At 42.1% G+C, this 16,443-nt stretch overlaps 1 protein-coding gene across 1 annotated transcript in view; it reads right to left on the reverse strand.

Annotated features, from left to right (window-relative positions):
* Nucleotides 1–10,521: 10,521 nt before the first annotated feature.
* ORC5 (origin recognition complex subunit 5) overlaps nucleotides 10,522–16,443 on the reverse strand; it is a 167,181-nt gene continuing 161,259 nt past the window's right edge. Inside the window, exon 15 of the mRNA XM_042859356.2 lies at nucleotides 10,522–10,952. Within this exon, the coding sequence (XP_042715290.1) occupies nucleotides 10,907–10,952 (46 nt within the window). The 3' untranslated portion in view covers nucleotides 10,522–10,906. The remainder of the gene's footprint in view (nucleotides 10,953–16,443) is intronic.

The following is a 16,443-nucleotide window of genomic DNA, read 5'->3' on the forward strand; positions in this document are numbered from 1 at the left end:
AATTGTCATAAAGAAACAAACAAAAAATACAGCTTGTATACATTACCTAATGCCACCCATTTAACAGGATATCCAATAAAATTATGCAACTTTACAACTTGTCAAAGCTTCAAAACCAAACAATGCAACACCAGACAATATTACATGGACATAACACATTAGATAGGCGGGTAACAAAAAAGCAAACAAACAAACAAAAGACATACACAAATAGGCAAAAAAGGGAAAGTGGGGATACAGGAAGGGAAAAAGTGGAGACCCTGCAGAAGTTGGATGGAATGGAAGTCTGGCATTACTTGAGCTATCTCAGCATTTCTTATTCAAATGTATCAAAATGGGGTTCAAATTCTTCTAATTCATATACTTGCTCACTATGTTGATAAGCTATTTTTTCTTTCTCTGCTAACTCAGACAGGTTGGGAATACCGCTGCTTCATGCTGGGCATAAGCCTGCTAGTTCATTTTTGTAAAATCATGTTCTTAGTAAGAACCTTCAAGAACCAAAGTCTTTGTGATGAAGTTAAACCCATTATAGTAGTTACATAATCTAGGATACAATTTGAGGTTTGGTTGCTGAAGCCAAGCACTATTTTCACTCTTGTGTCCACCTCTTTCCACAGCTGCCTGACTGTTGGACAGTGCCATAGCATATGAATCAGGGTTTCTTTTTCTTTATTACTGCACCAACACACAGCAGAGGACAAGGCCCCCACCTTGTACAATCTCTGTGGCATCCAGGACATATTGAATAGAATTGTTTGCTGCATTAGGCATAGCCTGAGATCCACAGAAGCATTTTTTAACATTTTGTAATATACGCTGCCCCTGAGGTTCTTTTAAGGGCTACGATAACTCCCCTTCCCACACTTTCACAAAGAACTCCAGACCAACAGAGTTCCTCTTCATCAGTGGACATGGACATGGGCCTGGGGAGTTTATGAAGCATTTCCAAGGTTCCCAGTAGCTCTGGGCCCTCTGGCAGTCCTAGGGCAACTGGGCCAAATTGATACTTTAGCAAGTATTTTAGTTGTAAGTACTGCCACTCCTCTGAGGATGGCAGGTCATATCATTGCGTTAGTGTTAGAAGAGCCCTAATTCTTGACTAACTGGGAAATCCATATGATGCCAGTTCTTCCAAATTATAGTTTTTTTTTCTCAATATGTAAGTCTGGGTTACCCAGCTAGGTGCTGTTGCATGACAGTGAGATTGAAATTGATACCTCTTAGCCAGGATAGCCCAGACCCTTTGTGTAACCACCACTCTAGGCACCTTATTTTTCTCCAGTGGACAAAAAAAGGAACTGAGCAAACCCACAGAGGAAATTAATTGCATTAATACCCATTCAGTTGCCACTCATGTGAATATAAGGGTGTTCGCATGCTGGAACCAATTTGATATCTGTAACATGATAAAAGCATAATAGCAATTTTGTAGGTCTGGGAGCTCAAACTCCTCCTTGGCTCTGGGGAACTTGATTTTTTTAAGTGATAGTTGTGGGCATTGACCAGCACCCCATAAAAGGCTGTAAAAATGTTATTACATTTGTAAAATAAGATGGAGAAATATATACAGGTAGGCCAGTTAGAATATAGTGGAGCCTAGGCAGAATATTCATTTTTATTGTATAAACTCTTCTCCGCAGGCTCACGGAGACAGGATGCCACCTATTTTTATCACTAGTTATTTGAGAGAGTATAGGATCTAAATTTATCTTCACTAGTTTGTTAATGTTTCTCCATACTTTTATATGTAGGTACTTGAATACTTCAGTTTGCCCATGGAAATTCCATTGAGAAAAAACCCATTACATGACAAGCAGGAGCTATCCAATGCCAATATTTGTAAATATTGACTGAAATCATAAGTCACTATAAACTAAACAATCAGATGTCAAACTGCGCAGGAAAGTTTTGCTGTGTCAATGCGCTCTGGTTCACATCAATAAGATAATTATTAATCCTGTGGTAAACAGAACTTTGATCCCATGTTTATTTTTAGATGATTGACAACTGCAGATTTTACAAAAATGTGATTTTGACAAGTCGTTCTCCACAGGAATCCATTGTGTCAACTCATAACATGTCCAGTGCAAGAGTTATAAAAGTAAAGTAGCCCATATGAATGGTGCTGGCATAGCATATTGTAGAGTGAGTAGAGAGATCTGTCATCTGAGACAGACTGTTTATTCTTTGATTCCAAGCCATGGAGGTTGAACACAAGAACTTAAAGCATGGAGTAAGAAATGCACTGTGTGTTAGTACTACTGATTAGCCAGAGGTGATATTAATGACCATGGCCTGGGGGGGGATGGCGGGGAAAGGGAAGAATATGGAGGCCTTACATTTAAGAATCCAGAACGAATTTTTGCATTTAAGAATCCAGAACGAGTGTGTGTGTGTAAAAAATGGAGATAATATATGTATGCTGCACGAAGCTATTGTAAGGTAGAGCTGGACAAATATTTTCAACTAAATTCCCCCCCCCCCCTTTTTTGTGGCAAAAAATGTAGATTTGAGTTGACCAAAACATTTTGTAAAATCATATCAAATTTACCAGTTTGTTTCAGTCAGAAAAAAAATTCTGAAAAAAATCAAAATGTTTCATTTTGACATTTTCAAAATGTTTTGATTTGAAATTACTTTTTATTTAGAAATTTCTTTCAAAAAATTTTTTTTTAAAAAGCCTTAAAGAAAGCTCACTATCAAAATGATACATTTCCTTTCAGGTCAAATAAAATGTTTTGTTCAACCTGAAGCAAACATTTTTTAAACTTTTTGGTTTTTTCTCCAATTTTTTGGAACTGCCAATTAAACTGAAAAGTCAATTATTCACAGAGCTTCATTGTGAAGTTTAATTAAGATTAGTGAGAAACTCAGCTATTACCCTGATGAACACCATCAACATGCCCATGACTAACAGAAAGCATCAGATGTTTTTAAAAATCATTTTCATAGCATAAATTTAAGATATGCTTTTTCATTTGTTAAGGATTGTACCATCCCCAGCTTGATCATATTGTTTTTTTATTTTCCTTCTTCTCGGCCTCAGGAACAACTGCAAGTGCTGCTTTTCTCCAGTCAGAGAACTGAAAAACTGATACTTCATCTAAGTTGTGCTACAAACTACTGCACAAATTCTTTGCACAGTGCCTTCCAAAATGAAGCATAATCCTATACTTCCATTTAAGAGCTAATAATTGATTTTTCAGTTTAGTGGCTGAACTAAAAAATCCCTCCTCCCCCGCCCCAGTTTTGTTTGTCCTGACAAGACAATTTCTTTTGTTTTTTCTGAAACAAAAAAATCAGCCCCTTCCCGCTTTAGGTCGAACGAAACATTTCGTTCAATCTAACACAAAATGTTTCATTTAGCTTTTGGTGTTTCCCCCCCCGTTTTCCCCCCTGTTAAATCTAGCTAAATTTCAGAATGAAAAACACTTTGAAATGAAAAGTATAAACATTTCATTTTGAAAATGCTGAAAGGAGAAATTTTGACTTTTTCATAATTGTTTCCCCATTTGCTTTTAATCTAAAACTATTTGCTGGATTCAACCCAAATTCACAAACAGTTTCAGTCAACTCAAAACTGCATTTTTCAGTGAATAAACTATTCATCAAAAAAAATTTCACAGCTCTACTCCAGTTTCATTACTTTTAAGACACATAGTTTTTGTGTACATACATATACCTATATGCATGCATGCCTTTAGAAGAAAGCTGGAGGAAAGAAAGAAACAGTAGAATACAAGAGAGGAAGAAAGGAAGCACTCGTGATATCACTATCAATTACAGAATCGCTGACTTCAAATGAGAGCAATCAGCAGTTCACAGGATCAGGCCCAGGGCCAGCCTACCATTTAGGCAAACTAGGCAGTTGCCTAGGGCGCCAGGATTTGGGGGTGCCAAAAAGCGGTGCCACCAATTTTTTTTTTACAGCGTTCCTACGCCCCCTCCCCGAGCGCGCGGTCGCCGCTTCACTTCTCCCGCCTCCCAGCCTGGGAGGGGAGGAGAATTAGAGTGGGGGCGGCGGGCTCAGGAAGGAGGCAGAGCAGAGGTGAGCTGGGGTGGGGAGCTGCCGCATGGCTCCCCGGGGGGGGGGGGAGAGCTGCTGCGGGGGAGGGTGCCTTGAGGGCGGGGGGGAGCTGCCATGGAGGGGCGCCTCAGGGTGGGGGGGGGGAGCTGCTGCAGGGCTGGGGGGGGCGCACAAGGTGGAAGTTTCGCCTAGGGCGCGAAATTTCCTTGCACCCTGATCAGGTCCTCTTATCTAGGTGGATCAACCTGCCCAATGAAGGCAAGAGCTTCCACTTATAGAGGAAAAAATCTTGGTAATAACTAATAAGCCACAAAAGGAGATTCTGAAAATATGTATGGCAGAGTAATGGAGGTTTTCATAAAACATCCCATTTTTGAACTGTACCAGAGCGGAGCTGTGCTTTTTTTGATATACTTTGTCCTGTCTTTAAGTGCTTAACTATTTAAACACTGTTCGCTTGGGTTAATTACAATCCAGATTCTTAACTGGCGAATACAGTGATGTGACGTTGATGTGCACTATGGCCTAGATATTCCAGAGAGCACACCCAATTCATTTTGTTCGACTATAATAGTCTAGGGTAAGTGGGTATTCATAATCCAAGTGGTTTGGGGTGGATTGACGAAGGGCAGAATCTGTATTTTTTCCTCTTGCTCTATTTTGTTTTCCAACTGCAGTGTTTATTTTATTGAACACATGCTAAGTGTTTGGATAGGCAAATATCTAATCTAATCTAATAAAATAAAATAAATAATATATGCATTGGGCATATAACTATAATCTAAACACAGATAACATGCTTAGTTCATGGAGTTATAGTTGAATTTAAGAAAGAATTCTAAAGTCATGGACTGGAATATGAGTTGGCTTTTTTCCCCAATCTAATATTTTGTGTCATGTAATTATAAAGCTCTTGTGTATTTGGACTGTAAGATCTACAGAAGAGGAATGTGACTTCTCAGAGCTCTGTGTAAATTTACAGCACTAAATAAATGTTTTATAATGATGATAAAATAATAATCATAATAGAATGTAATCAAAATGTGTGTCATAGCTTCAAAGGATGGAAATGGTGTGAAGGATGATGGAAATCCATCTATCTGCTTCTGCAGATTTGCACAATCAGTCAGGCTCTGTCTGTCAGGCATTACCTGCACTCCCAGTTTTCTTGGGAATCTACAAAGATTTCCAGCAGGCAATTTATGTCAGTCTCCCTCACTGTTCTTGGTCACACATTCCATTATGTGGAGGTTATTAGCATATCTACAAAATAATGCTACTCCACGGTTCTATAACACCTTTTTCCCTGAGACTCTCAGCACTTTACCAACATTAGGAAGTATATAGTCCTGATCCAAGGACAAAGATATGCAGGGTCCCCCACATTCAGCACTGAAATACAGCTTTACTTTTCTTTTTTTTCTTTCTTTCTTTCATTCAAGAACATAGTCAATGTGAAGTAAATATCCTCATATTGGTAGCAATAACTAATATATATGTATAGGCGATTTAGAGAAAAGTACAGGTGAAATACCAGATATATTTGGCATGTAAAAACCAATTCTCCCAGCTTGCCTGCCCTCTAATAGTGCCACTATATAACCACAAACAAAATTAATACTTACGGGAGTGTAATTTATTGTTGATGACTGATAATGGGATTACTGCTTCTACACCTAAAGCGTGGCATTTGAAATCACATTATTTCATGCTGAAGGAAAGACATCATTATCACATCCTGACTTATCAATGTGAGGTTCAACCAGTTATCTATATAGGGTTCAGCATATAGCTCCTAGATTTGATAGAATATTATCATGTTATATGAAATTCATGCAGGGCATGCTGCTGCAGCTATAAATCAAGAGAACACCTCGATGGTGGCTGGTTCTCCTTGGAACAGTATTGCTAAGCTCGTGTTATGTTCAATAAGCCTCTCCATGGAAAGGTTATGGTGTGATTAAAAAAAGGTTTCCAGTGATTTTAGTGCTCATAAAAGGGCTTGGATTTATACCCTTGGAGTCCTCTGTTTAGACACATAATAAGCACAGTACAGGTTGTAACAAGCTTCCCCACAGCTCCTTAACGTTGTGTTCTAAGCCTGGCTAGCTAATACCCCTCCCCAAAGGGTAAGGTTTATTTAAAGGGTTAATTTAAAATATCCCTTGCTAGAGGGAGATACCATTGCCCCAGTCCAGCAAATCACTTAAATACAGGTGCTAACCCAATGGCTTCAAGGTGACTCCGCACGTACCTGAAGTTATGCACATGCTTAAGTGCTTTCTTGGACTGAGGCACAGGATGGCCGGCTGCACGTCACAGACAACTCTGGACTGAGCACTGATAGGGGAGATAAAAATAACAAACCGAGAAAAGATCTAAATACTAAAAGCCCTCCTTTAAATTGTCCTTTGCTATGATGCCTACAATAACCTTGATCACTGCCTATCGCTATCATGCTGATCATTATCATCTTGTTGTTTCCTTGTATTCCTGTCTGTATCTAGATTATATCTAGATTGCAAGGCCATTGGGACAGGGACTGTCTTTTTGGTCTGTGTCTTTATAGTGCCTAACACAATGGGGTACTGGTCCATGACTAGTGCTCCTTGGTGCTAAGATAATACAATAATAAATCATAACAAAAATAATAAAATCCTGCCCAAATTAAAAGCTGAGGTAACAACAAATAAACAGCAAATCTTAAAAGGAGAAATAACTAATTAACATTTTTGTTCTGCTGGACTGAGCTGTTCCATCTGCTTGAAACAGGAAATGAACTAGAATTCTCAACTGGAATTGGCCCTCCTACAGGGGCTGGCAATATGAATTTGAAAGACTGACTTGTCTCCTTCTGCTGATAGGAGGCCATATTTTCCATAGTCTGGCTTGATCCAGGAGGAGTGGAAGAAATTGGTATAATAAATTTATATAAACTTATTCCTACTTAATCCTTGAAAAGGGCAATTCTATTCTTAGGGACCAAATTTGTATGGGTGGGATCTTGCCTCCTCAGCCTTACAGTTATTTAGGGCCCCTATTTAAATCCCATTGAAATCAATGAGTCTTTCCACTGATTTTAACCTGCTTTGGAGCTGGCCCCTAGGCTGCTGGCACTAAACCTCAGAGTCATTTTAATAGCAATTTATAAGGAGAAATCAAATACAGAATACCAACAATAACTGAATTCTTAGACCAACTGAAAGTTCTTAATTATTGATTTCAGGAAGGTAGCCTGAAACACTAATTTTCCTTGAAGACTTTCCCCTTGTGCTTTTTCCTCTCATAAATGATGTCAGCAGCTTGAGTGAGGCACTAAATATATGGTGTATACTTCTGATGGAGTGCACAAACCCGACTCAGGTTGCCCCACCCCTCCAGACCTGCAGAGTGTGCTCTAATAGGAGCTCAGACGGAGAAGCTGAGGAAGAAGACAGACCTAACTTCAGGGTTCCTGGACAAGGATGCTGAAGAAGCCTCCCTGTGAAGAACAGGACTGTGTGCTGAGCCCAGTTGGGGCTGAAAGTTCAGTTGGCTTTTCTTTTTCTTTTATTACCTTATATTGGCCTTGGAGCCATGGGGAGAGACAGATGGTAGAAAGTGACCAGGGAAGGTAACTCTGAGGGTGCTCCAAGGTGTCAAATACTGTTGAGTCTGATAGGGTCCTGAGCTGCAGCCCCGGAGAGTGGAAGGGCCTGGGCTCCCTTCGCAATTGCCATTGCTGCGGGAGGGGCATAAGCCACATTCCAGTCTCACCGCCTCTCTGATCAGAAGAGAGCAAGGACACTGCAACCCAAAGTGAAGCTTGGGTGAGGAACTGGACTCCAGTTGGGAGGGGATACTGGATGCACTACCCACTAGGCAACCTGGCCCTCCAAGAGCTCTATTACAGTGCTGCTCAGGAGTAAAATAGATCTGTAGCCAAGTAATCAGGAGTGCTCTTCTCATTGGGAATTAATGCTATTTATTAGCATTTTTAAAAATAATTAAGAATTGTTTTCAAAGTGTCCTTTTTCAAAAAAGGGAATCTGATTGCTCAATTAATAGTGAGGGTGCTATGTAGTTGAGGGAGGACAGAACGTAAGGAGAGGATTGGAGGGACAATCAAAATGAGGCATTCAGCCATGCCCATCAAATTTCTGAATTAAGACAATTTGGCAGATTAGACCATTAAGTAAGTGTCCCATGTGCTGGAGACATGTCTGCGCTCCATGGTATACATTCCAAGGCTTGGCATATATCGCACTGGCAGACACTGAGCATTTATCTGTAACTTTTGGAAGTTTTTCCTTGAGATTTAACGTAGGGGTTTAGGGCTTGATGCTGTTCTCAAACCAGTAACAAATCAGGAGTAACTACATTAAAGTCAATGGGGTTACACCAGCATGAAATTGGTGTGAGATCAAAACCAGGCCCATGGGATAGAGATTTAGGGCTTTTGTCTGCTGCCCTGCAGTGTGTAATCATTTAGACCTGTGCGATAGAGGGCCAAGGGGGTGTAAAATCCTGCCAAATCAGACTATGGCTGTGTCTATACTACAAAGTTAAGTCATAGAATATCAGGGTTGGAAGGGATCTCAGGAGATCCTCTAGTCCAACCCCCTGCTCAAAGCAGGACCAATCCCCAGACAGATTTTTGCCCCAGATGGCCCCCTCAAGGATTGAACTCACAACCCTCAGTTTAGCAGGCCAATGCTCAAACCACTGAGCTATCCCTCAACTGAAGTTATGTCGACATTCATCCATTGCTGTAATTAAACCACTTTTGAACGTGCCTTGTGACTGCTGAGCACATCCACAGTTGGTGGTCTTGCATCAACAGAAAGAGCAGTGCACCGTGGATAGCTATCCCACTGTGCAACTCACCACCATCTGCCACTAGGTGTTCTGGGAAAGGATCGCAGTGCCTCATAGAGGTGGGCTCAGCATCCCATGATATAGGTTTTTTTGTCCCATCATTCCATGAGCTTCCTACTACATTTCACACCACTTTTCAACAGCCCCTGTAAACTGCATGCCCTCCTCTCTGTCTAAAAGCATGGATCCTGCACTGCTCTCTGGTATTGTGATAAGTGTTATGAACACAACACGGCTGATCCTGCAGTATTTCATGAGCTGCGAATCTGATGATGATGCCATGATGTCTGCCTTGCTGTGTGCCCTAGACAGAAACAATTCAAGCTTGCTTTTAGTATTCACTGAGCAGCTGCACGTAGTGGACAGTTGGTTCTGGGCTCTGGAAACAAGCACTGAGTGGTGGGATCGCACTGATATGCAGATATGGGATGATGAGCAGTAGCTGCAGAAATTTTGGATGCACAAAGTCACCTTCCTTAAACTGTATGCAGCACTTGCCCTGCCCTCCAGCGCAAGGACACCAAAATGAGAGCTGCCCTAACGACTGAGAAGCACATGTTGATCGTTGTGTGGAAGCTGGCAACTCCAGACTGCTACTGATCAGGTGTGAATCTGTTTGGAGTGGGGAAATCCACCATGGGGGTTGCAGTGATGCAAGTGTGCAGGGCCATTAATCGTCTCTTGCTATGAACAACTATGACTGGGCAATGTGTGTGAAACAGTGGATGGCTTTGCAGCAGTGGGATTCTCTAACTGCAGCAGGGTGATAGATGGCAAGCATATCCCCATTTTCACCCTAGACCACAGTGTGATGGAGTACATCAACAGAAAGAGCTACTTTTCTATGGTATTGCAGGCACTGGGGTTGTTTCACTGACATCAATGTGGGGTGGTCAGGGAATGTGTATGATAAATGCATCTTCAGGAACACTGGCCTGTACACAAAGCTCCAAGCAGGGACTTTCTTTCCAGACCAGACGATTCCAACTGGGATGTGGAAATGCCAATAGTGATCTTTGGAGACCCAGCCTACCTCTTGCTCCTGTGGCTCATGAAGCTGTACACCAGCCACCTTAACTGCAGCAAGGAGCTCTTCAACAACAGGCTCAGAGGGTGCAGAATGACTATCGAATGTGTCTTTGGCCATTTAAAGGGTAGCTGGCGCTGCCACTCTGGCAGGTTAGAACTCAATGAAGAAAATATTCCCGTGGTCATAGCAGCCTGCAGTGCTCTGCATAACATTTGTGAAGCTAAGTGGGAGAAGTTTCCGCAGGGGTGGAGCATTGAGATGGATTGCCTGGCTGCTGTGTTTGAGCAGCCAGATACCAGGGCTGTTAGAGGGGCTCAATGGGGAGCTTTAAAGAATCAGTTTGACAATGAGCCACAGTAATGTGGGTTTCTGTAATGCATTAAGCCAGGCACCGTTTTCTTGCACCATAGTATGAACCTTGTAATGATTGCAGTGTGCACATTAGTATTACAATCCAAATGCACCGATTAACACGGTCTATGAATTTCAGCAGCAACCACCGTATGTAAGAGACAAATACAGATTCATTCTTTCTAGAAGTAGATTTTTATTAAACACTGATGCAAACATTTCTATGGTCTGCAAGAAACCTGAAAATCAAGAGTACATTTGCCAACGAGGCTCTCACAGCTGGGTTGATGTCCAGCTGTCATTGTGACACATGTCGCTCAGGGTGGAGTACATAGGGTACTGTGATGGCCCAGGAATGTGTGTGGCAAGGGCATGGAAGGCAGTTTTGTATGGATGCAGGAGGAGGTGAGCATGGATGTGTTCCACCTGAAGTTCAATGAGGGACCTCAGCATGTCTGTTTGGTCCTGGAGCAGCTGCATCATCCACTCCTGCCCCTGTTTCCTCTCCTGTGGAATTTTTTTATTGATCGCCTCTGTCCCATGCTCTCTGCTCGCAATCTGAAGCACCAGAGGATTGCAGCACCTCCCAGAACATGTCTTCCTTACTCCTCTTGTTTCAGCTGATCAGAGAGAGCTACTCAGCTGGTGTGCAGAAGGAGACCCTCAAGGGCACATCTGCAGATGCTAAAGAAACGATAGACAGAGGCACTATTGTGAGTGTACTCACAGCCTTGATCCAAACAAGTTAGGAGCACCACTTTCCCTTGGCAGGCACACAGCATGGCAAGAACCCCAGTCATGTTGAGTTTGGCCCACGTGAGAAGGGGAAAGAAGGAACAAAGGGTGGGGAGGATTTCAGAGGGGTATCACTACAAGCGCCTAGGACTACTATTCTGAATACTGGCACCGTTTTCCACAGGCGAGGGTGATAGCAGCTGATATCTTGCTCCTGAAAGTAACTGAGGATGCAAGGGTGCAGCTCCTGCATGTGTTTGGCTGCACACTGGGTCCGTATGCTGCTTGCTTATGTGCTGCTATGGTGCCTGCAAAAGTAATTGCTTAGTGGTGGGGCAAAGTTTCATACCACGGGGTGGGGGGGAAGAAACAAGGCACCCCTCCCAAGAAACCTGTAGCAGAACATTGCAGAGTACCTCCAGGAAAGTTTTGTAGAGCTCTCTATGGAGGATTCCTGGGACAGCCTGGTGTGCATAAACACATTTTTTCCACAGGGTCCTCTGCACAGGGGAATGAGAAGCAAATACAAATGGTACCTGTGATGGTTATTTCAATCCGTCTTCTACCCTGATTAAAAAAAGCAAAGGACTACCTCATGTCTCCCTGCAGTATTGAAGCATGAGTACGTACTGGGGCATATCTCTTCTGCATCGGGCATGCCAGAGATGAAGTGCTGGGACTGGCTAGACCCATCCGAAGTTAAAAAGAGGTGCTGGCTCGCCATGCCACCAGAGATCCCTGTCTCCTGTCCCCTATCCTCCTCCAACTCCACTTCCTTGTCCACCTCATCATCTTTGGGTTTCACTTCACTGGCCAGAGTGATTAGCTAATAACAGTTTAGCTGATATTTGGTGTTAGCTAATAACAGTTTAGCTAATATTTAGTATTGCGTGATTGTATTGCATGATTGTATTGCCTTGCCCATGATAAAACCCTCAATTGCAAAAGCAGAATCAGACAGATGCCATTATTCCCAACATCACTATCTGTGGGCCAGTTCTCAAGCACTATGAATCAGTGGGAAGCCAGGGCCATATGTAGAGCCCTGCAAATCCCTGCATATCCGTGGATGCAGATGTGGTTGCATTGTTATCATCTTTGCAGATCACGGATCGGATGTGGATCCAAATGTTTGTATCCGCAGAGGGAAATGTGATGCTGTAGTGGGTGCGGATGTGGATACATATAAAAATTGCGGTGTTGATCATGGGTCAGGTATAAGTTAATTATTGTGGATGCAGATCCAAATTTTTGTATCAGCACAGAGCTCTAGCCATATGCACCATTGCTGCCTCTAGCCTCAGTCCCTGGCAGTACAACCATCTCTTTTCTCCTTCACTCTTCTTCCTTCCCCATCCTATTACTTCCTGTTCTCTGGGAAAGCCATTCAAGTTTCATACCTCTCTTGAGGGTCTCTATAGATTACTTATGGTAAGCAGTGCTGATCCCAATACAGAGAAAAGGAAGATCCCTGAGGTAACTAGCAGAGGGGCAAAGATCTGGCCTCCATCCTTCACCCTGCTCCTACAGCCCCCACATCCCAACCATCCCTTCTTCCAGTGGGCGGAAGATTGGCCACGGCTCTCTCTAGAGCCCAACAATGCAATTTCTTGACTAGACTGTAGGGGTCACTAAAGAGTAATGTAAGGCATTCTTTCTCCCAAGGGATTGTGTGTGTTGCCTTTTGTTGACCTGGCCGTGTGGACCCCAGCATGGCAGCGCATTGCATTGTCATGAGACCACTACACTTTTCTATTTAAAAAGCAGCCAAGAGCAAGAAAATCTCTATGTACACAATGGGCTTGCTGGGAGGTGGGGGTGGGGGAGAGTCAGCAATGGTTTTGACCCAATAGGCTTCAAATAAAATTTAAACATCTATTAATGTCTTTGAGAGATTCTCTACAACAAAGCATGAACATGTGTGCTATATGTTCTGTTTCCAGACAGCCAGGTTAACCGTACATAAAAAATGTGTGATGAAACACATCATGTAAAATGAAGGCATTTTGATTCACGACACAAAATGAAATAACTATGCAAATTAGTAGTAGTTAATGTAAAATAAAGTTTCACTACACGCTATTTATGTTCTGGCACAGAGAAAATCTATAATTTCACTAAGGCACATTCAATCTACCTATAGTTCATTGGATTTTTAGAATGAGAAAGCTTCAAAAGTTTAATATAATAATAAAAATGCCTAAAATATGGAGATTAAAATATCACTACTCTATGCATAGTAACTGAATGAAATTAGTGCTTAAGCAATTTCATATACAAGAAACTCTTCTTCATTTTGCCCAGACATTCTTTGCTTTAAATTCCATATTTTCCTTAGCCGCATTTTCCACTTAATATCCCATATGAGCTTTTGTACTGTTACTAGGCTATTTCTTTTTTGTTTATATACGGCGTCTCGCCATGGAGATGTGTCCCTCATATGAAGGCATCCAGAATAAGAAATGACATGCAATGCCTTATTCTTCCAGTTTAATTAATGTTATGACAACTTGGCAATAAGGCTACAGTGGAGAAAAGGTCTCTGCAGGGAACTGCAGGTTTTGAGCAGTAAGAAAGCTGTCAAAATTTTACTATATATCTATAGTAACATATTGAACATCCAAAGATTTCTGGAAGGCATCTGTAGAACAGAATTCAAAACAGAAAAGGTTAGCATAAAAATGATGTTGCATAATCTACTGAAAATAAAACAAAAAAACTTTATCGGCAACTTACAAGCACAGATTCTTAAAGCAACATGCACTGTTTTATTCTTTTGATATAAACTCTTTTCAAATTCAGTATTTTTAACCAGCCAGAACCATTTGACATGTAAATAGCAAATGGGTTACTGACACTTTTGTGGCCTGAGTTTTTCTATATATTTAGACAAGAGAGAGAGCAACTAGTGTAACTGTTCTAACCATTCCAGGCTCTCTCAAGGTCCCTTTCAGTCTTATGTTTCTATTATTCTTTCTCTCCGTTCTGTGGTTCTCTCTGTAGGCTCTTTCTGGGTGTTGTATCTGCTGGCTTGTTTCTCTTGTTCCTTTGATCATTTGTCCCACTTGCGTAGTCACCTCGTATGACCGGGGTGCCACTGCACCTCTCACAACTCCTTTAGACCTGTCCTTCTTGTGTCACTCTAATGGCTGGATCCTCAGGAAAAGTTCCCATCTTTGAAACGTGGAAACAAAGAGGAGCCAGGGAATTTTAGACCAGTCAGTCTAACTTCAATACTTGGAAAGATATTGAAATAAGTTATTAAACCAATTTGTAAGCAGCAAGAGGACAATAAGGTAATAAGTAATAGGCAACATAGATTTGTGAAGAACAAGCCATACCAAACCAATCTAATTTCCTTGTTTGTCAGGGTTACTGGCCTAGTCAGTAGGAGAAAAGCAGTAGACATGATTTATCTTGATTTTAGTAAGGTTTCAGCACAGTCCCAACATGACATTCTCATAAGCAAAGTAGGAAAATCTTGTTCAGCTTCTGTATCATTGTTCCCTTCACCTACAATGAAGTTATTTGCAATTATTTTCATCCCAGGCGGCCCTTCCAGCACTTGGGTGAGTCTTCTTTGGAACACCTCTGGTCCTGGGCTTCTGCCCATCGACAAGCACAGCCATCTGGAATACCCAAATGGTGTCGCAAAAGTTGTCAGCGTGCTGGATTCTTTATCCAGCCGTAAGTGCCAAAACCCATTCCTCACATCACGCTGTAAAGCTTCTGGCTTTGTAAAGCTTCTGGCTTTGGAAAGTTCTGGAAAAAAGTCATCAATTTTGGGCAATGGAAGTGGCATCTCAGTGCCCAGTTCAGTGGCTATGGGTCTATGGAGCTGTGTAATTTGCCCATTTTTTTTTTTTTTTTTTTTTTTTTACCACCACCATGCTGCTTACCAATTGCTATGATACCCCTGCTCTGCAGCCTTTCAAGCTCCTTGTGTGCTGGATTATGTAGTGCCACTGAAATTTTCCTTCATGCTAGGCACACAGGTTCCACTGTGGGATGTACTTCAGGTCGCACCTATTTGCTGTTGCCCATATGCTTTTAAAATTGTCTCTATTGTCCATTGGATTATCCCTTTTGTTTCTTGCACCACAGCTATAACATTCTGACACTGTACCCTGATCAGATCCAGTGTTTGTATGCAGAGCCGGCTCCAGGCACCAGCCCAGCAAGCAGGTGCTTGGGTCGGCCAACGGAGAGGGGCGGTACGTCGGGCTCTTCGGCGGAGGGTCCCTCACTCCCTCTCGGAGCGAAGGACCAGCCGCTGAATTGCCGCTGAAGACTGAAGTGGCGGCGGTAGAGCTGATCGCGATTGCGGCTTTTTTTTGTTTTGTTGTTGTTTTTGCTGCTTGGGGCAGCAAAAACCCTGGAGCTAGCCCTGTTTGTATGGCTGTATTCCCCAAGAAGAATCTGTGGTGCTTACCTTCCACTACCACAAACTTCAGTTGGTACTGTATGTTATTTGTGTTATTCCTCTGCTATCAGTAAATAGCTGCAAAACCCATGGCAACCTGTGTCTCATTTCCATCTTGTGGTTGGTCCACATAGAGCCTGATAACCTGCTGCTATCCATTACTCAGCTCAAGTGGCAGAGGTCCATGCTGCGGGTTTAAAGGCTCCAACGTTGTTGATCAACCACGTAGGAGTCAATATAGCTACACCTACTGCAGATTCTTTTTCTCTCTCCCACCTTCCTCCCAATTTAAATTTTTAAAAACCTGTGAAGTGACACAAAAAACTACATTAAAAGAATGTTAAGGTTGTAACATCAAATACTTAAAAGTTACAAAATGGCAGAATTAAGGATGCCTGTGTAACCTTAATTTAGACCCCCTTGTGCATATGCCTTATGAGACAGTCTAATTACATGATCACATACTATTTTTTTCCTTTCACAAAAACACATCTCTATTAAAACAATACCCAGTGAAGCTCACATACTTTTGAGCTGTCTCACAAATTCCTTTCTTTTGGGCAGTGATGTATACCTGAGTTTGATTGGAGGATTCGATTATGCCAGCTACCAGCTTCCATGAAAGAGCTTACTAGTTTATAGCAACTATCTTAAATGAAGGGCGTTGGGTATACTCACCAGTTTCAATTAGGTTTAACCCAACCAGTAATACCATGGTAATAAGCACTTTATAACAACTAGAAAAAGTGGAACTAAATCAAGTCTTTTGCTACTGGGAAGGTGAATCATTTCTCCTCCCCGACATCCTCCTTTGTCAATTTTCTTCTTACCACTTTCTCTTCCTCTTTGTAGGACAGTGTCCTGGTATCTGGGGAAGGTCTGGTGAATGGGGAGAGACTGAAATTCCATCTGGCTCCTTGTCATCCTCTTGCCTGGGAGCCCCATTGGTGTTCTCTGTCTCCCAGGGGTTGGAAGGAGAGGGCTCCTCACCAGGCATGGTGAGGTGGAGGAAGAGAA

The sequence above is a fragment of the Chrysemys picta genome, chromosome 1, assembly GCF_011386835.1.
Source record: "Chrysemys picta bellii isolate R12L10 chromosome 1, ASM1138683v2, whole genome shotgun sequence".
Lineage (NCBI taxonomy): Eukaryota > Metazoa > Chordata > Testudines > Emydidae > Chrysemys > Chrysemys picta.